The following is a 21,132-nucleotide window of genomic DNA, read 5'->3' as shown; positions in this document are numbered from 1 at the left end:
TGCATGTATGTCTGAGCACAACTTGTGTACCTAGTACCCAGTGAAGCTGGAAGAGGGTCTTCTAAGACTGGAGAGAGAAAGGGTCTTCTAGGGGGAAGAGAAAGAAAGAACATGTGCAGAGAGAGAAACAAAGAGACATAGAGAGAGACAAAGACAGAGACAGAGAGACAGAGAGAGAATCAAAAATGTCTGGATTATATAGTGAAGAGTCTCTAGGGGAGAGGAAGCCCAGCCCCTGGGCTAGAAAGTTCAGGTAGAGATTTAAGGATGCTGGTAACCTGGAGGCCACTTCTGCTTTGGTATGTTAAAAAAGTACCCCAGCTGCTAGTGTCTCCCATGATTGTTTTGTTTTGTATGTTTATTTGTTTTTGTTCGTTTGGTTGGTTGTTTGTAGTAATTTCATAGCTTAAAGCTTCACATTTATGTCTCTGATTTTGAGGGGTGTGTGTGTGTGTGTATAGAGAACAAGGTAGTGTCACTTTTCTGCATTCAGTTCTGCTTGCTCAATCTCTCTCCCTTGGATGTTTTAGCTCTGGGGCATGTGTTTGGTCTGTGTGGTTCTGGGGTTGCTGGGCTTGCATGTGACTGCCTCCAGGTTCTAGGAGGGAGGCTGTCATTGAGAGGAGAATTGTAGAATCGGTCAGTACAGTATGGGAGCTGAAACACACATATTAGTCAGGGTTTCTATTGCTGCAATGAAACACCATGACCAAGAAGCAAGTTGGGGAGAAACGGGTTTATTCAGCTTACACTTCCACATTGCTGTTCATCACCAAAGGTAGTCAGGACTGGAACTCACACAGGACAGGAACCTCGAGGCAGGAGCTGATGCAGAGGCCATGAAGGGATACTGCTTATTGGCTTGCTTCCCCTGGCTTGCTCAGCCTGCTTTCTTATAGAACCCAGGACTATCAGCCCAGGGATGGCACCACCCACAATGGACTAGGCCCTCTCCCCTTGACTATTACTTGAGAAAATGCACTACAGCTTGATCTCATGGAGGTATTTCCTCAAGGGAGGCTTCTTTCTCTGTGCTAACTCCAGCTTGTGTCAAGTTGACATGCAAAACCAGCCAGTACACACACCTATGAGACCTTCCTCTGTTTCCCAAGTGCAAGCCTATGTGATACCAGCAGATGCAATCTGAAGATTGTGGATTGGGAAGGAGACTGTCCCTAATTCTCCCATGTGAGCGTTGCTGGTGCTGAGGCTAGACCTGCTGATAGCTGCCTTCTTGGAGAGGTATGACACTAACAGGACCTTCTCCAGTTCCCAGGGCAGGGCACAGGAGATGGCAGCACTTTGCATCAGTGGCTACAGCTTACGTTGAGAAGGAAACCTTCCATATTTGTCACCAGGGACATTCAGTCTTGTTAGGCACATTCACAGCTTCCAGTGGACGGGTATAGGTGGGGCTACCATGTTGTGGTAGTAGTCCCAGAACCATTGTTGTGACTGGGATACTCTCTCCAGTTCCTGTGATGTGAGCAAGGGGGGTGTTGGAGCTAAATCCCAGTTCTGGCTCCCAGCCCCATGCTCCCAGAAATGAGACTCAGACTCAAATTATATTTACAAATACCTTGGCCATATATTAGGTTCTACTCTGACTAGATCAAAACTAAAGACACCCATTCATTTTTAACCTATATTTTGCCATGTGACTGGTTGTGGGTATTCTGGTACCATGGATCCATGCTTCCCCTCCCCTCTTTTTGGGCTCCTCTCCTGCCTCCTTCTCTCCCAGAATTCTTTCTCCTCTTGATATCCCACCTCTATTTCCTGCCTAAGCCATAGGCCATGGGCTTTTTAATTGACAGGTGAGGCATCCATACAATACACAGAATGATCTCTCTACAGGAAGGGATTGGGGTTGAAGCTGTGACATTGAAGCTGTAGGCTGCTGAACACCTGCCTTTTACCACATCTCTTTTTCTGACAGCATGAGGCCATCTATCTGGGAAGTCAGTTGAAGTTATAATTTACTTTATTCACTTCTTTAAGTTTGCTGGGTCAGCAGTTAAGAGCATACACTACCTTCCCCAGGATCCAAGTTCAGTTCCCAGCACCTACTGGTGACTCACCACTGCCTGTAACTCCAGCTCCAGGAGATCCCACACCTCAGCCTCCATAGGCACTGGAATTCACTTGGACACACCTTTACAGAGATATAGACACTTATGTATAATTAAATATTAAATAAATCTTTTGAGAAATCAAGGTGTGGACAAACCCTGACTCCAGGCATTCTGCTAATGAGTATTTCTGTTTGGAACCAACCCTTGAAGAATGGAGATCAGCAGAAGCAGCTGGTCAGTCTGGTCAATGTAGCTGGTGATGATATCACACTTCAAAGTCCTTTGAGCTGAGTGTAACTCCCCACACAATGAAACCTGAGTCTGTGAAAGGCAAGCCATGCCCCAAACACCCCCCCCCCCCACTGCCCTGCTACCAACAGATCATGCAGGCAGCTCCGGGTTTAACAGCACCCAGCTTCTTTACCTGTTGGCCACAAAATAAATATTTTCCCCATTTCAAAAATCCCAGTAAGATAATATTGGTTTCTACACATGTTGGGCCATGGACTCTTGTATAGAGAACTCTCCTGTACCTAGTTCTAAGGCAGAACCATGCTTTACTTGCAGACTGCTTATCTGTAATGCAGTCTGGGGTGGACTGCACTGTGCTCTGATTTGATGTAATTTTTTAAAATGCTTTTAAGGGTCTACTTGGGATTTGTTAGTCTGTGTTATGATGACTGACAGTGGCTGTAGCAATAGTCCTGTAGGAAATTAATTTCAATGATGATCTTTTGATCCTATAAAAAAAGAGAGAGACTAATGCTCCCTCTGGCTCCCTCTAGGCACCCCCAAGTGACTAAGTCTTGATGCGAGCATCAAAGAAGACACTTCTCAAGTTGTGAGACAGTTTTACAGGGAACCAGCCAAGAGCACACTCTGCTCCAGTGGTAAAAGGTCTCTAAAATCATCTGGGAGATATGCACTGTGAGTGGTCACCCTACATCTGTGCTACTTCACACCTGTACTACCGCCCCCCCCAGCTGCCCCACACCTGGGCCACCCCACAACTGGGCCACCCCATACCTGGGCCACCCCATACCTGGGCTACCACACACCTGGGCTATCCCATACCTGAGCCACTCTACACCTGTGCTAGTCACCCCACACCTGTGATACCTCACTGCTAAGCTGCCCCACACCTGAGCCCACACCTGGATTTAGGAGTTTTCCAAGTCATATATAATGATTTATCTGCCCTACTAACACCTCTCAGGGAAGGAATCAACTTAACAGCACATGATGGACCTGAAGCATTCCTTACCCACACATGGCAGTCCTTACCCAGAGTGGCAGTCAGGAGACTCCTTGCAGGAGTCAGTTCTTTCTTCCTTCCTCTCTCTCTCTCTCTCTCTCTCTCTCTCTCTCTCTCTCTCTCTCTCTCTAAGATTTATTTTATGTATGTGAGTACACTGTCACTGTCTTCAGATACATCAGAATAGGGCATCAGATCTCATTACAGATGGTTGTGAGTCATCATATGGTTGCTGGGAATTGAACTCAGGACCTCTGGAAGAGCAGCCAGTGCTCTTAACCACTAACCCATGTCTCCAGCCAGTTCTGTCTTCCTAAGGTACAGATTCCCTACTGCCTGCCACCAGGAGAATTCCAGGGACCTCAGGCTTAGCAGAAAATGCCTTTGCCTGCTGAACCATCTTCAACAGGTTCTAAACGATGAGTGTTGCAAAGGAAAACTTATTAGTGGTCAGATTAGCTGAAATTAGAAAGTAATATACATTTTTTTCCTTAGGGAAAAAACCCCCCCAAACCTAAGTCTTTATACACACAACAAAGATTTTATGATTTAAAAACAAAATAAAACAAAACAAAAAAATCCCAAAAATTTCATTAAAATTTAACCTATTCTTAGGAAAGGTGTGAAAGACCTAATGGTCCTGACATAATGCTGTCATTACATTTTTAAAAAACTTTTATGTATATGAGTGTTTTGTCTGCATATGTATGTGTCTGTGCACAGTATGTGTGTGTCTGTGTGTCTGTGCAAAGTGTGTGTGTGTCTGTCTGTGCACAGTGTTGTGTGTGTCTGTGTGTCTGTGCACAGTGTGTGTGTGTGTCTGTGTGTCTGTGCACAGTGTGTGTGTGTGTCTGTGCACAGTGTGTGTGTGTCTGTGTGTCTGCACAGTGTGTGTGTGTCTGTGCACAGTGTGTGTGTGTCTGTGTATCTGTGCACAGTGTGTGTGTGTCTGTGTGTCTGTGCACAGTGTGTGTGTCTGTGTGTGCACAGTGTGTGTGTGTGTCTGTGTGTCTGTGCACAGTGTGTGTGTGTGTGTGTGTGCCTGGTACCCTTGGGAGACAGAAGAGGCCGCTGGATCTCCTAGAACTGGACTTATAGCTGTTTGTTAGCCCCCATGTGGTGTTGAAGAACAAACCAGGGCTTTTTGTTGTTGTTGTTGTTGGTGGTGGTTTTGATTTTTTTTGTTTTGTTTTGAAGAACAACAAGTGCTCTTAATTTCTGAGCCATTAAAATAATGAATTTCTTTCGCCAGTGGCTAGGGTGGACTTTCATCTAAATTTAAACTTGATCCCTATGTCTCAGCTATCAGTTTTGGTTTGTTTCCAATGCAGTTGTAAGCGAATTTATCGGCATTTTCTGACAAAACTAAACCCACTTAGGACAGCAAGATGTTCTTAGCAGGTAAAGGTGCCTGCTATCAAGGCTGACAAACGTGGCTGCCTGCCTGGGAACCACATAGAGGAAGAAAAGAATTTCTCCCATGACTGTTCTCTGGCCTCTGAATAAGTGCTGTGGCACCTGTGCCACCAACTCCTGCCACTTAGTAAGGAAATAGTTTAAAAACTCAGTTAAATGTAAAATAGGTTTTTTTTTCTATCTTTGATAAACATTGGTGGGGCTTTAGAAAATCATGCTTCTCAGTCTGAAACTTTTGCGAAGTGGATTTTTTTCTGCTTTTATTAGTTCTGTTTTATGTTTTCTATGTAAAACTTTGTATTCTGTTGCCTGTCAAAATGTGTACAATTCCTAAGAATGAAAAAATAAATGCTGGTAGTCCAGTACTTCAAGTTGACAGCTTTCCTCTAAAGAAAACATAAAATTGAACTTAACAATGGACTTCAGGTGCTGTGGTGTAATGGCGCACGCCTTTAATCCCAGCACTTGGGAGGCAGAGGCAGGTGGATCTCTGAGTTCCAGGCCAGCCTGGTCTACAGAGCCGGTTCTAGGACAGCCAGGGCTACATAGAGAAACCAAACACACACACACACACACACACACACACCACTAACCAACCCACCAACTAAAACAAAACAACCCCCTAAAACAAAAATAAACAGGCAATTGAACAAACAAACAACACACTGCAAGTGAGCTAAGCTGTGAGACCACTCCTTTCAAATGTGTGCGTTGTCCCAGTGTGGCTGAGAGGGTATGGTGCTGTATTACTTACTTTTCTGTTGCTGTGATTCAACAGCATGACTAAGAGCAACGTAAGAGACAGCTTATGATGGCTTTCAGCTCTAGAGGAGTGCTTCATGGTGGAGAGAAAGCATGGAAACAGTAGGGGACAGTTTGACAGGAACAGGAAGCTGAAAGATCACACCTCACACCAGGCATGAAGCACACAGTGAACTGGAAGCTCCCAAGGCCCGCCCCTATTGACTTACATCTTTCAGCAAGGCCATATCTCCATATAATCTCTCTAAACAGTGTCTCTAGCTGGGGACCAAGTGTTCAATGCCTGAACCTCTGGGAGCTATTTCTCACTCAAACACAAGCAGTGACGGTTCAGGTCTGGTCTGTTGCTATGTATTGTAATGCTAAATTCTGTACCTGAAGGTCTAGGCCTAAGGAGTAAATTCTCAACTTTACTAGCTTTTGTTGTGCCAACCTTGTTTCTTAATTTAAAACCATTGGTTGAATAAAGATGCCAACAGCCTATAGCTGGGCAGAAGAGAGGTAGGTGGGGTTTTGTTTCTGGGGCTTGGGGGTCTAAGAAGACTGTGAGGAAAGAGAAGAGAAAAGATGAAGAAAGGAGAAGATGCCATGGGGTAAGGGGTTATAAGAACTGGCATTGTAGGCTGACCAGTTGGAGTAACAGTGGCCCACGTGGAATCTGGCAAGTCGTATCTCTGGGCTACTGGCAAGAAGGCAGACATAATAGCATAGAAGGTAAATATCTGCCCAGCTCTAGCACTTTAAAGGCATATATATATATATATATATATATATATATATATATGATATATTATATATAAATAATATAATATATTATATATAAGTAAAAGTTGTGTGTCTTTTATCTGGGAACTGAATGATCAAAGGCAGGGTTGAAATCTCTGATTGAGATTAAATCATTACTACTACAAATGATTCCAAATGATCAATGACTTTCCCTCTGTCGTGGAACCAGGTCAGACCTACCACCAGGTCAGGTCCCTCCTGGCAATGAGGTATAGTCAACCACCAGCAATGTCTTCAGAGAACAAGAGCAATGGGTAATGAAATGTGAACACTGTCAGAGTTAAGGTGGAGTCATATGTGTTAACTTGGACAAAAAGTACATAAAAGTTCATAAAGCTGGGAATTATGGAGAAAGAGGTCTTACATATGATCACTTAATAAGATGACTATCACAAGACTCTTCTGGCTCCAAATATTCCCAAGTATTTTCACAGAGAGTAGTCCTACAAGTACTCAGACCCATATCCAACAGTCAACTTTTGACTATTGCCAGTAATTAATAGTAATTGTGGCCAAGTATTATTGCCTCCATATCTGATAGAATCTTTGCTTTATCTTTCAAAACTTTCACCTGCCCATGTATTTTTTTTTTAAATATTATTAGGAGGTGTGGGTGCAGTTTGAATATGCTTGGCCAGAGAGTGGCACTATTAGGAAGTGTGGCCTTGTTGGAGGAACTGTGTCACTGTGGGGTTGGGCAATGAGACCCTCCTTCTAGCTGTCTAGAAGCCAGTCTTCTCCTAGCTGCCTTTGGAACAAGAGGTGGAGCTTTCAGCTCCTCCAGCCCCACTCTGCCTGGATGCTGGCATGCTCCCGCCTTGATGATAATGAACTGAACCACTGGACCTGTAAGCCAGCCCCAATTAAATATTGTCCTGATAAGAGTCGCCTTATAAGGTCTGTTCACAGCAGTAAAACTCTAACTAAGACAGGTGTGGTAGATGTTGGAGTGGGCCAACTCCAAGCCCTGGATGGTAGCCTGGTTGGTAGCTGGGTTGGCCAGCCTGCCAGATCTTCCTCTCTCATGCCTGCAGGGCTGGCTCTCCTGTGCCCATGTTATCAGGAGCACCTCTACTGTGCTGCCCAGGTAAGGTGCAGGGCCTGCTCTCTCTAGTGCTGTATCCTGCAAGGGACAGGGCCAGCTCTCTGACCTGCCACACCTGTGCGCATGTGTGTGGGGGTCATCTCTCCTGTGCCTATGCCACCTCATGGCCAACAAGGGCAGGCCAGCTCTCCCTATCTCATGCTCTTGGGGCTGGCTCACCTGCAAACCCCACAACCAGGGTCAGCACTACTGTACTGCCTGGACTAGATGTAGCCTGCTCTCCCCTGAGTGTTGTAGCCAATGAGGGGCGGGGCCACCTCTTCTGAGCCCTCAGATATCAACACTGCCCCAGGTGGCAGCCTGGACCAGGGATGTCTGCATGGCCTTGGGTGATAACATGGGCTCTGGACATTGACCCAGACACGATCCTCAGCGGCAGCATAGGTTAGGACCTTACCATGGTCTTAGGTGGCAGTGCAGGCTCCTGACGTCAGGCTGTTCCACAGTGCCCTCACATCTCCAGTTCTACCTCTCTTCATTGTGCACACATCATTCTGCGTCTCTTTTTACCTCTTACTTGCTCATCTCAGTGGTGCTGGGACTCTGGGCATCTTTAGCCTGGCTTGTGCTTCGAGGTGGGTAAGGGGGGTATGGGATCCAGTTGCTAAGATTTTAAAGTGAGAAAAATCAGTAACAGGCCCATCCCCTGGCCCCTTGGACTGGCTCCTCTATTCATTTTTAGTTATTTTCAGTTGATCTCTACCAGACTGGGTTAAGCTTTTTATTCTTGGAGTCTGCAATAATTTTTAGTCTAGGCAAAACTTATCTGTTTAGATTGACCAGACAAATAATTGTCTCTCATTAGTGATTATCACCTCATCTTAGAGACTCATCCCTCAACCCAAAACAGATCAACAGGATATAGCTTGTAATCAATTCTTCATGACTTAGGACTAAACAAGGACAAAGAGGGCACTGAAATTGGTTAAGGCTCCAACACAGACATAAATCCCCTACATAAAAGAGTATGAGGAGGTACAACAGTGATGTAGTGCTTGGGAGGCAGAGTCAGGCTAATCTTGAGCCAAGCTATGTGGTGAAGCTCCACACTAAAAGACTTAAGTATGGGGGGGGGGGTGTAGCAAAGTGGTGGGGAGCTTGCCTGGCATGGGCAAGGGCAAGAAGAAAAAACCAGGAGAAAAAAACCCTTAATAACAAAGTCTTTAATTATTGTTCCCAAAAAGCCTTTCTTACAGTTTGAAATTGATAGTTCAAGAATGAAGATAAGTAGAAAAAGTCTGCTTGGCCAATATATCCCAAGTTCAAACACTCATGCAGAATGTAACTCCTACCAACCCCATAAAACAGTGTGTCCTGTCTAAAGGCAATTCACCCAATCAGTATGTGACTTCCCCTTCCCTTTATGAATTACTCTGATAGCAACTGATCTCAGAGACACATTTGACTTTATGGTCCCTGTGGAGAGCTTTTGGGGCTGCTTCTAGGAATTTGGCAGGAATTTGACACTGGGCTGAGACAAGGAAGTAGGGTCAAGATCTTGATCATCTTGATAAGTCCCTGAATACCACGGGACTTTATTTATTGCCTTGTTTGTTCCTTGACTATTTTTGTTTATTGACCTAGAACTGACCTTATTCTTTGCATGTACTTAGAATGGTATAAAAGCAGACTGGAGAACAATAAACCTGCTTCAGCCTCAGCATTGGCTGGGGTCATGTTATAGTGTTGTCTAATTGTCTTTTTCTTTTTAATCCTTTTGATGGCTCCCTTGAGAACCTGTTGACTGACTGAGCTGGCTTGCTCAAGTCCCCAGATCTATTTGTCTGTTGATATGTGATAAAGTTTTCTTCTTTTGCAAAAAAGCCTATTGTCATAGCTTTGGCTCCCAAACACAATGGGCAGTCCGCCTCTGGTCAAAGTGTTCCATTTCCTCTGCTGACTAATGTTCACGTCCTATCCTTCCTCATTCCCAGGCCTCTCCCTCAATCACGGTCTGAAAATGCAACTCTTCCTTTTATATCATTCCATTATATCTTCCTGGTTCGCTGTGGACCTGGGTACCAGGCTCCCATGTTCAGCTATGTTGGCTGCACTCTGCTAATTACTAAGCTTGCTAGAAGGCTGCTGCAGTGGTTTGAAAGAGAATGGCCCCCACAGGCTCTTATATTTGAGAACTTGGTCCTTAGTAGGTGGAACTATTTGAGAAGGATGAGGAGGTGTGGTCTTGTTGGAGAAGGTGTGTCACTGGGGGTGAGCTTTGAGGTTTCAAAAGGTTTTCTTTGTTTCCTACTTGCAGGTCAAAATGTAAGCTCTCAGCTACCACTCAGATGCCTGCTTGCTTGCCTGCTGCTATGCAGCCTGTCACGATGGTCATGGACTGTAATCCTCTCAAACTGTAAGCCCCAAATCTTCTGTCTATAAGTTGTCTTGGTTATAATGTCTCTTCACAGCAATAGAAAAGAAACTAAGACAGACTCCTAAACTTTCCACTTCTCTCCTCTCCCAGTGAAGTATCTATAGAGACTGGCCTTGAGGCGGTATGTAACACTACATCAGTTATAACCATGAACCCACCGGAAGTGCCACTAAACTCTGCCCTCAGCTCTACGAGGCTCAGATTATCATAAAGCACCTTTATCTCCATCTGATGCTTTTAACTATGAAAACAAACCTTTTTCAGTTCACATCCCCATGAAAAGTTTAGCCAAATAAAAGGCTGTGCATATAGATCTAGGTAATCTACCCTCCCCCCATTTTCAGTTTGGAGACAGGATTTTATGTAGCAAGAGCTAGCCTCTAGCAAGCTCTCTATATAGCTGAGGGTGACCTTGAAACCCTAATCCTCCAGCCTTTATGTTCTGAATGCTGGGATGTGTACCGCAACTCCCAGCCTTTTGTGGTTAGTAGACACAGAACACTGAACCCAGTACATGCTGGGCAAGCACGCTGCCAAATTATCTACAGCCCCTACTTTTTTTGTATAATTTTTAATCAGTTAAAAAATTCATCCAGACTGGGATTATCTCAATTCTCTATCATATTTACAACTTTCCTTTCTATTGCTATATGAATATATTCTCACTGGCATCATAAAATCATAAAAACATCAGCAAACACTATACAAATAAAATATGACTTGAAGTAGACCTGTCTATCTGCACCTATTTATAAAACTGATCCCCAGGGATATAAATATTTATTACAAACACAATGAACAGATTTATCTAGGTGTGGTGGCACATGACTGTAAAACTAGCTACTCAGGCAGAGGGTTGAAGGTTCAAGCCCAGGATTAGGGACTACAGATCAGTGGTAGAGCACTTTCTTAATGGATTCAACTCCCAGTACTGCAAACACAAACAAAATACAGCTTAAAATAATTATAGTGTGGAAGCCAGTTGGGTTCTACACTATAGGAAGCTATGTTAAATAGTAGGTGTACTTTAAAGGAGGAGACACATTACATAAAGTTTCAGGACAGAGTTGGACATGGATGTATAGACATTTGCCTTCTTCAACACGCAGAGGAAAAAAAGTAGTACACAGAACATAAGAATAAGAGTCACGTGAATAAGAGAAATAAGCCTTCCCAGTATCTTGTGTGGATTTTTAGGATGCTGTCTCCAAACACATTCAAAATGAGCACACATTTCCCAATCTTAACATAGGCCTGATGTTTTCCTTGGAAATTGGGTAAAATAGAGCTGAAGGCTATATAGATGTTTTCCATTTGAGTTTTAGATCGTACTGACCACACCATTGACCACACCGTGACTAGTTCCTGCATGACAGCACTGTTTAACATTACAGTTAAAGAGCTCACAAGGCTGGAGATTCCTCCCTGCATCTTATACAATTTTAGTGTACTTGCGTCAGAAGTGTGACTAGTAAATAATTTAAATCAAAGTTACATTTCATAGTTTAAGGTCTCCATCATCATAGGGCCGAATTGACTTTCTTAAAGGTGAAAGCCATAGATTTCCCATGTCATATCAAACTAAGAGCTAGATATGATTTCCCTGTTTTGACTTTTGTATTATATAGAAAATCGGCCTGTGCTTTAGGAGATTATATGTTGTATAAAAATTACCGAAGCCCACTTTGTGGACCAAATTATGGGTTAACTATCAACCATCCCATTGAGAACTGTTCTAGAGAACTGCTAAGGACCAGAGAGAAAAGCATACAGCCCAGAAAAAGAATGAAAAGGATAGCAGCAGTGGTCTAGAGAGCTGTGACAGTCTGGAGCTATCCGGTTGCATCTCTGCTGAACTAATGTCACTTACCCAAGACAGTCAGGGACATTATGCAAGTTATCACATAGTGTCTGTAAAGTAAAGAGAAAGACCTCTGTATTGAGTAACAACAGATTCTTTAAAAACAACTGACATCAAGCTACTTATGCAAAAATGTAGACTCTTACTAATACCGGAGAACATGTTAAGTTACCCATATAGTGTAGAGAGAATACCTGATGTATGGATGAATCACCTGTCAATTAAAAACAAAACAAAACAAACAAACAAAAAAAACCTATGGCCTATAGGAAAGGGTAGAAGAGAAGGTGGAACATCTGGGAGGCAGAAAGAATTCTGGGATAGAGCCAGGTGGGGGAGATTCCCTTGGGACAGATTCATGGATCCTGAGCTCAGGTCACCAGCCGTGTGGCAGAATGTAGGTTGCAGTAAATGGGATATTTTAAATTATGATCTAGTCCGAGAAGAGCCTAGCTATATGGACAAGGTATTTGTAAATATATTCTGAGTCCGAGTCTTATTTCTGAGAGCACGGGGCTAGAAGGCAGAACCAGGATCAGCAACTTCTACAATATAGAATGTTACATGAATCAGATTATGACTGTAGTGACGGTCACTTTGGCATATTAATATAAAAACAGCTTATCGTAAACATGCGTACGCCTAGACATTTTCCTTATTTTACCTACTTTATCATACTATGTTAGTACACGTTTCCCTGTTTTGAATATGGTATTGCAACATAGCATGGCCTTGCTTGGCAGTTCATGCTGGCCTCAAACTCACAACATAACCTGTACTGGCCTTGAACAGTAGCCATCATTCTGCTTCACCCTTCTTATTGGATCTAAGGTGTGCAGCCACATTTCAAAGTGCCCCAGGTCTCCAATTCTTTTAAACATCCTCTATCATGTAGACAAGAGAAACATAGTGATAGTGATAGTTAATTGGGGCCAGTAGTGAACTGTAGTTGTTTACCAGACATCAAAGTTTACATCTGACCTCTCACTATAGCCTATTCCTTACCCCAAACTGCCAATTGACTCTATTGTGTAAAACAACAAGCTAAGGTAAGCAAACATGTTTTGCAGCTCTACAGACCCATAGAAACACATGTCATCCTCACCAGTGTTTAAAAGAGTAGGAGTTTGTAGCCGCTTCTATAACAGCATTCTATCACACGCTCAGCAGGACCAAGCTGAAGACATCCGCTGTTAATGGATTACTTCAAAGCCTACAGTATTAGAATAGCACACAGCACACACTGGGGTAAAAACCTGCCTTTTTACAGATGTCATCAAATTAAGGTTTTACTGGGAGCACCCTCAGCAAGATTATTCTTTTAGTGGCAAGTTATGTTTTACTGAATTTAAGTTAAATAATTAAAAGTTATATATAAAGCATATTTTAGCTCTAGTAAATCTAGAAATGTTGAAATTTATGTTAATAAAAGTTGTATTTTCTTTGGCGAATTTAGCAGACCCATTGTGGAACTATCTCCCCAGTGTTCTCTGGTGAAAAGCAGAAAAAACTATATTGTTATATTCAGAAACACAAAATTCTAAATTAGCTAATTTATATATTATTCAATTTCCTCATTTCTAAGTTCTTGGCTCATAAAGTTATTCATTGAATGTACACTTTAAGATGTCACTAATTTGGATTTTAATACATAATCTATTTCTATTCTGCCCAAACCAGTTTGTTATAAAACCTAGTCTAATGTCATGAGACAATCATTATCATTGTAGTCAAAACCATTTCAGTTTTAAAATAATTGTGGACTGAAGTCTTATATAAAACATTGTGAAAAGCTGGCAGATTAAATTCGCTTTTTGGTTTTGGCAAACTCTAATTCAAAATAACGTAGTTCACATTTAGTGTTAATTTACTTCTAAGGTTTTCATTTTAATTCCATTAAATTTTCTGCTATACGTAATATATTTAGTTTTTGCCTAAGTCGCACATATTATTTTTGCATACTAGTGTTCCAAAATAAATTTTAATATCCTTATAATAGTACTCTGGTTGCAGACTTATTAAACAAAATGTAATAACTCAAATCTCCACAGCTTATATACTTGAATGCATTTCTATATCATATTAGCTTATTTTTTTTCAGCATACACACGAAATGCCTTCCTATACTTGGATATTATTATTACTGTGACTTTTGGGTTTCTCCTTAAAGAATGGCATTACTTCTTTTTCTAAGAGCTGCAGCGATGTGGTGAATAGTCAGCAGTTACCATGTTGACGTGAACAGCCAATAGCTACCATGTATCAAATTAAGCCAAAGGCTGCTTTTCGATCTAGCTGGCTCAATCAAACAATTCTAAGAAAGTTAATTTTGTCACCTCGTGGCTTTGTTCTGTCTTTAAAGTTATATAACTTTATATATACACCTTATTTTGGTAAACTCCACATATTTGATTTAGTTGTTCTCTTAAGTACAAAGTTCTGAGAATACTCCTTTACTATCCCTGTTTAATTTTCAATCTCATATATTTTGTTTGTTCTCCATGAAAAAGGTTTATTTTCCCCTTGTCTCTTTGAAAGCTAAAGGATTTTACCTGTCAGTAATCACAGGTGTGTTTTAAAAAAAAAAAAAGAAAAAGAAAAGAATAGAAAGGAAAAGAAAGAAAGTGGCAATTTTGAAACTTTGATTTAAATAAAGAATCAAAACTATTCTTCTTACATGACATTACCACTTTAAATTTCTAGAGTCCAAAGTCCCTATCACCTGCCAAGAAACCTTTCTTGAGTCTGAAGTTGATCTCAGGTCATGGCTTAGGAGAGACTGAAAGCGTCACACAACTTTTCTACATATCCGTATAAAGTATACTAGGTTTAAATCAAGATGGTATTCCTGATTAATTTAGATTAAGAGTGCATGTTTAGGTGTGTACTGACTGCACTGTCTTGCATCACCCTTAGAAATTTAGTTCTGTCTTCTGAAGTTAAGGACCAGGATGGCTGGCATTCAAGTTTATGAAATATTTCAAAATCTCTAAAGAGGGCAAGTGGCTTTTAAGGCATGCTTTGCCAAGAAATCTAATATACATTTGAGGTCTTGTCTCATATTACACAATAAAACTATTTCTTGTGATTATAAAAAGTTATTCTTACTTCAATTATGTTGGTGTTTGTGTTTTATTTATATAACTTTCAAGAACAACCCAAAATAGCTTTAGAAAATTTGGCCTTTAGTTTGACTTCAAGCAAAAATTAATGGCAAGCTTGTAGGCTGTGAAATACCATAAACACATATACACAATTCTATCTTGAAAAGATCATTCACTGCATTTTTTGTTAAAACAGTAACGAAATTTAAGTTCCATTTTGACTTTTGCTGATTCTAAGTGAAAGAGTTATTTATTTGCTTGCTAAATTTAGGGTTTGAAACCCCAAATATTACAATACAAATGAGTTGAAACACTTGGGGAAAAAAAAACAAACTTCAAACTTTAAAAAGTTAGAGAAAAGTCAGAAACCTGTATCTTCAAAACATTTTCCTACATTTTTAGGCTATGAGCAAGCATTTTCCGGTTCTTCCCTGAGAAAATCTGTCTGGCTGGGTGACTCAAAAGAAAATCCACGTTACAAGAAGAATGAAAACTTCCTGGCCCACCTATAGGTCTGTGTGAAAACGGGCTTGTTAAGATGGGCAAACAAGAAGTGGATGGCCAGGCTGGAAAGCGGCAAGGCAAGAGTGACAACTACCTTTTGGTGTTCCTGGCATAGACCACACTATGTGAGAGCCGCCAACTTCTCTATTTAACTCTAAAAATCTCACCTGGGAGAAGGCCCGAAAACCTAGCTCCTCCAACGGGATCCAACTGTAAAACAGCAAGGAATTCGCCTCAGTTTTTGTGCAGTAGGTTATCAAGTTTATAAAGCAAACAGCACGCTAGGTCCTGGAGTTGCACAGAAACCTAAATTGGAAATGGCAAATCTTGCCTTAGCCTCTTTACCAGAAAACCGACTACTCTGTGCTTGCCCATGCATCCAGTACTTGCTTGCCCAAAACTTTTAGAAACCAAAGACGCCTGTGACCCAGGCAGCACACAGGAACCATCAGATCCCTGGTGAAACCTGACCTCCCAGCAAGGACTCCAGGAAGAAGAAAAGATCAGAGGAGACCAGCTCTGCGGGGGTCTTCCCGAGGAGACCCTGGAATGAACGTATTTATTTTCACGCTGCAACTGCTGATCGCTTTACAGAAAGTACCATGCTGTAGCTCTGCGTGGAGCTGAGAACAACAGAAACATTTATTAACGTTATAATTATAATTACTCTTTAACAAAGCTATTATTAAATAACCTGTACAAAGTCCGAATCGGGCCTAGCAAAAACTTAAGCCCTGTTTTTAAATCTCCCAAGGTCTTTCTGTTTTGTTTTGTTTCCCAGCAGCGACTCCCACAAGCAAGGCCAGCCCTGGGTAGAATCCCCTAATGTAAGTCTCCCCGGCAGGCGATGTCTCGGCGATGTCTCGGACTTTGGAATCCTCCTGGGGTAACTCAGGGTTCTCAACCTACTACCCAGTTCCAGCCCTGCCTGCCCTGCCCTTCGCTCTAGGCCCGGGCGGCAGGACTTGGCTTCGGAAAGAGGACAATAAAAAGTTTATTTTTAAAGTTTCCCCTCTGTCAGCTACCTCGATGGCAAGTACCCGGGCGTGCCAGCAAAGGTGCTGGGAAGAATGTCTTGGGCAGGAGTGGCCTCGGAAGTGCCCCCGTGCGCTCATAGGTCCCGGGGGTTCTCCCGCTTCACCCCGGCCTCAGCGACTTTGAGCTTCTTATTTTGGTGCGTCTTCACGTGCTTGGCGAGGTGATCGCTTCGCATGAAGCGTTTGCCACACTCGGGACAGGCGAAGCGCTTCTCGCCGGTGTGAGTCCGCAGGTGCCGCTGCAGCTCGTCGGAGCGCGTGAAGCTCTTGCCGCAGAAGAGCCAGTTGCACACGAAGGGCCGCTCGCCCGTGTGCCAGCGCAGGTGCGCCTTCAGGTGCGACGTCTTGCCGTACACCTTGCCGCAGCCTGGCACGTGGCACACGTGTTGCTTCTTTTTGCCCGGCTCCGCCTCGGGGGCACCGCCAGCCGCCTGGCAGTTGGGGCAGCGGCAGCGGCGGCACCTCCTGGCCGTGGCCGCCAGGGGGGCCTTGGTCTGCAGCAGCGCGGCGATCTGGCTCTGATACTGTGCAAAGTCCGACGGGCCCAACACTAGGCCCCGTTGCAGGGCAGCAGCCGCTGCAGCAGCCGCAGCTGAAGCAGGGAAGCGGGGAGCGTGGGGAGGCCCTGCACAGGCGCTGGAGAGGCTGGTCCCAGGAACCCCGGAACTCCCCGGCCCCGCGCCCGACTGCGGGATGCTCCACCAGGGGAGGTCGTCCGGGGCTGGGGCAGGGGACAACTGACGGCAGGTGGGCGGTGGAGGCGGTGGTGGCGGCGGGGGCAGCAGGTTGGAGTAGCCCGGGGGCAACGCGGCCTGAGCGGCGTAGGGCACGTAGGCGGGCGCGCAGCTGGCAGGCAGAGCCGCCATGCTCGAGGGCAGCATCTTGACGGGCGAGAACTCGTAAGGGTACGACGGATCCGCGGGGGGCGTGAGCGGGAGCTCGTGAGCTGCCCCGAAGGACGGCTGCAGGTGTGTTTTCTGTGGCGTCAGCCCCAGGCTGGGGTGTGGGGGCGGCAGGGCGCCTGGCGAGTGCGCGGGCATGTCGGCAGTCCACGGGTGGAAAAGCCTGGAGGGTGAACCCAGCGCTGGGTCATAGGGCACCTGAAGGAAATCGGGTGCCGCCGCAGCGCCTGGCTGGCCGATCCGGCTACAGGTGGCGGCCAGCAGTGCCAGGGGCGAATGCTTGCCCAGGTCCGGGGAGGCGCTGGGGGTGCGGTCCTGCATGGGCGGCGGCGAGGGAGGGCGGAAGAGACAAAAGGTTAGCGTTTCAAGCGCGGACTCTGGGCAGGGCCGCCACCCCCACTATTATACCCCCGCCCCTCCTCTGCCGGGCTGTCCCTCCCCTAGACCTCACAGCATCCCGCGCGCGCACCCAGCGGTCCCGGGAAACTTTCAGCGCCAGTACTACCTGAACCCGGTGCACTAAACTACTTGGTTCAAAGAGATGCCAAGCATCCTTTAAAGGAGGTGCAAAAGAGGCAGAGGGACCGGACTGGTTAGAAATACCTAGAAACAACCACAGTGGGGCTGTGGGGTCCTCTGCGCTAGTATTTTATGAGCTCTTTTCTTAGTAGCTACTGCGTTCCTCCTTAGCCCGTCCTAGGCTGAAGTCAGCAGGAGAGCCCAGCAATTTCCTGCCATTCTGACATCCACTTACACCCCCCCCTCAGGCAACACACACACACACACACACACACACACACACTCCCCAGATTAGGTATCAAGTTGGCGTGAGTGCACCTAGGTCTGACTCCAGTCGCACCCTTAAGCAGGAGCGTCCTTTTAAAGACTTAAGGTGCTCAAAATACCCACCTAGACCCGACTACGCATTTCCCACCTGCTCCCGCCCGCTCCGGGCCCGGCTCTGACCTGAAGGAAGGCCTGCAGTGAGTCGTTCCGGAGGACGGCCACAGCGGCCATGGCTACTGCTTGAAGACCGCTCGCAGTGGAGCGGGACGCGGCCGCCGCCGAGGCATGGACACCCGAAGGCGAGGACGAATGGCCGCCCAGCGTGCCTCCGAGTCCTCCCCACCCGCGCCCCGCTTGCTCGCCCCGCTCGCGGTCTGAGCGCTTCAGGATCACCTCCAAGAATTTGATAAGGGCTTTGCTGGGCCGCCAGCCAGTCAGAGGAAAGATTTATGGCTTTGAAGTTTGCCGCTACCCAATCATCAAAGAATAGCGGCTCTTTCAGAAGCGAAAGCAAATCCTTTGAATCCACAAAGCTCCTATGGTGTGTTTGTTGGTCTGGATAAAAGAACTGATTATTAGGGGGGATGGGAAGGGAGGAGATAAAGGCGGGACAATTAATGAAGTAATCACTATGTGGGAAATGTATATACACAAATAATTGGATTTTCCTGATCAAAGGGGGCCTTGCCGCCTGGAGACTCGCGCTTGGGTTGCTCGGGACACTCGATCCCCCACCCCCACTTGCAATTAAAGATTTGCACCAAGGCAGCGCGCAAAGTGACAAAGTGTCTTTGTTATCTCTAGAAAAAAAAATCTGCCTTCAGCTTTCAGGCTCAGTACTTTGAGACTGGGATGAGGGTAACTTCCCCGTACTTCTGCACCCTCACACTGCCGACTAAAGCGAGCTCCTGGGGCGGGGCGTGGGACTGACCAAACTCGATCGCCGCGTGTCCCACCCCCGGGCTCGCCCGCGGAGACGCAAGCGGCGCTGTGACCCTGGGCCAGGCTGGGCGGCCTCCCAGGGCGGCAGTGGGTGGCGCACACGCCTCAGGCCCACCCGCTTGACAAGCCTCTTGAAGCTCCCACTGGTGACCTGGAAGTTTTCCTCGGGCTATAACTTTTGCAGAGTGAAAAAAAAAAAAAAAAAAACCCGCACCACGCTTACTGCTTCCTCCCACAACGGAGCTTGGCAGGACGCCAGAACAACCCGGAACATACACTTGGGGCGGTGGGCGCCGGGTGTGTGTTTGTGGGAGGGGGATTGAACTGTACTTTCCAGACAAACAGTTCTGTGTTGAGCAGGACCGGGCAAGCGTCCCACTGATTAGGTTCCGTCAGACTCGCCAGCGATGCTTGTAACTTCTCTTAGTATCATCAAATGTGCGCGATGCCACAAGCTGGACAGCAAGGCTTGGGTGCTTCTTCGCAGTCCTTTCCCTCCCGACACCACCCCCGTGGCTTGAGAAACCGCAGATCTCTGGGAGGAAGTCCCTGGAGGGGAAAGAAAAGTCAAAGCAAACTTGTTCCTGTCCTCCTTGGAAAGAAATTTATCCACTGGCGTGCTTTGTCGCAGGCATTGAAGTCTTCTCCAGGGTGTGCCCACCTCAAAACTTCATTGGCAGTTGTTGGCTGGTCCGGCAGAGTCAATCAGCCTCCTGCGTGCCTTCCGACCAGGACCCTCCCCTAGTAGTTCCAGGAGCCGAAAGTGATAGATCAGAGGCTGTCCGGGGCGACACGGGGGGACCTTCGCCGCCTTGGGGTCCCGGAGTCCAGTTAGCGATCTGGCAGCGGTAGCTCAGGTGAAGCACAGAGAAGTGGTTCACCTGAGGTTGGCTTAGCCTGGTTTTTCTCCGGCGGCCTCTCTGCTTACCGAATTTTCAGTCTCCGAGGTCGCCATTCTCGCTGGAAACCCTGAACCAGCTCAGCTCTGCCGGTTGTTTCTGCACCGTCCAGAGACCACCCTGCGATCAGGACAGATGTTCTAGGACCCGGTGGCCTAACTCCCAAAGTAACAAAGGCTAGAGGAACTCTTAGTACTTCAGACTCTGCACTGCACATTGGTGTCCTTCACAACCCCATCAAGAGCCCTGACACTGCGCGCTATTCAGGAGGCCCATAGTCTCCCAGGTTCCGGATGCGCCTTCGAAATGGAAATGACTAACAGGCCTCACATTACCATCTCCTTTTTCCCAACGAGGTGTCACTCCTGGACCAGTTAACAGCCATTTCACAGCTCAACCCACGGGGTCACATTCTCCTGAACACGGGTTTGAGCGCCGTGGAAGCGGGAAGGGGAGATGACTCTGATGTGCTCTGAGGCCTGGCTGACTAGCTCCTTCTCATGCAAGGACCCAGCCCTGGAGAAACCTGGGACCAGAAGTAGACATTTTAAAACGTGCTCGCCTGAAGGCAGTGAGCTCACCCAGGACAACCTGGAAGGCAGTCTGTTTGATTCCTTTCCCTTTCTGAGCCTTCCCAGCCTGACTTTCTCGAGAGGTAGAACAGCAACTTGGGAGTATCCTCTTTGGCCAAATGTGTTAGCTATTTTATCAGAAAGGCAAGAAGAGTCCATTTGCACCTCCATAGTTATAGGACTTAACTTTTTCCCGCTAAGACAGTCTCTTTAGGCGATTAAGCCGCCACCGGTGTCCAGCAGAGCAGTTAAGGGATCAAACTTTGAAGCTAGGTTCCCAACTCCCCCACCCCCCACCCCCACCTTGTTTCTGAGAATCCTGGTAAGTATGCCTCTGTTTGCCCATCTGTCAAATGTGCTGCCTCGGTAGAATGCTTGCAGGCTTAAAAGAGTGCGTCAGCGCAAAGTCTATAGGACTGTGTTAGGTGCACAGTACAGTAGCTTCACCACCGAATTTATTGAAACAGTTCAGCCCTCCCAGACCCAACCAAGAGTTTGGAGAGAGACTTGGAAGAACTGCGCTCTACCCCCACCCCCACCCCCCATGGAGCTCCAGAAAGAAAGAAAAAAAAAATCTTCCTAATGAAGTAATGTTTGGAGCGTCCATTAAAAATGCAGTGCAGGGAGATCAAAGCACAATATTTATTTCAGAAATTTGTTACAATCACCAAGAGATACAGGTATCAAGGCCAAATGTCAGTTCCGTTACACAAAGCCCCCGCGCGGGGTAAGAGCGCGTGGCTGCTGTG

The 21,132-nt window shown here is 45.8% G+C and overlaps 1 protein-coding gene and 1 long non-coding RNA gene across 3 annotated transcripts in view; one reads left to right on the top strand and one right to left on the bottom strand.

Moving 5' to 3' along the window:
* The window catches only part of LOC143441327 (uncharacterized), a 34,768-nt gene extending 19,003 nt beyond the window's left edge, over window positions 1–15,765 (top strand). The window contains exons 1-3 of one of the 2 annotated variants that reach the window (XR_013108631.1): window positions 7,235–7,381; window positions 9,657–9,755; window positions 15,144–15,765. This is a non-coding gene — a long non-coding RNA (uncharacterized LOC143441327). Of the gene's footprint in view, window positions 1–7,234; window positions 7,382–9,656; window positions 9,756–15,143 lie in introns of those variants that run through there. The other variant, XR_013108629.1, reaches the window with a different exon arrangement.
* Window positions 15,764–18,288, bottom strand: Sp5 (Sp5 transcription factor). Its single transcript, XM_034496671.2, has 2 exons — window positions 18,151–18,288; window positions 15,764–17,499 (listed from the first exon to the last, which is right to left on the bottom strand). The coding sequence occupies exons 1-2, from the start codon at window positions 18,199–18,201 to the stop codon at window positions 16,357–16,359; spliced, it is 1,194 nt and encodes a 397-aa protein (XP_034352562.1). The 5' UTR covers window positions 18,202–18,288; the 3' UTR covers window positions 15,764–16,356.
* Between the last annotated feature and the right edge of the window lie 2,844 nt (window positions 18,289–21,132).

Source organism: Arvicanthis niloticus, chromosome 2 (genome assembly GCF_011762505.2).
Source record: "Arvicanthis niloticus isolate mArvNil1 chromosome 2, mArvNil1.pat.X, whole genome shotgun sequence".
Lineage (NCBI taxonomy): Eukaryota > Metazoa > Chordata > Mammalia > Rodentia > Muridae > Arvicanthis > Arvicanthis niloticus.
Note: the sequence above shows the minus strand (reverse complement) of the source record. Positions and strands in the feature narration are given on the sequence as shown.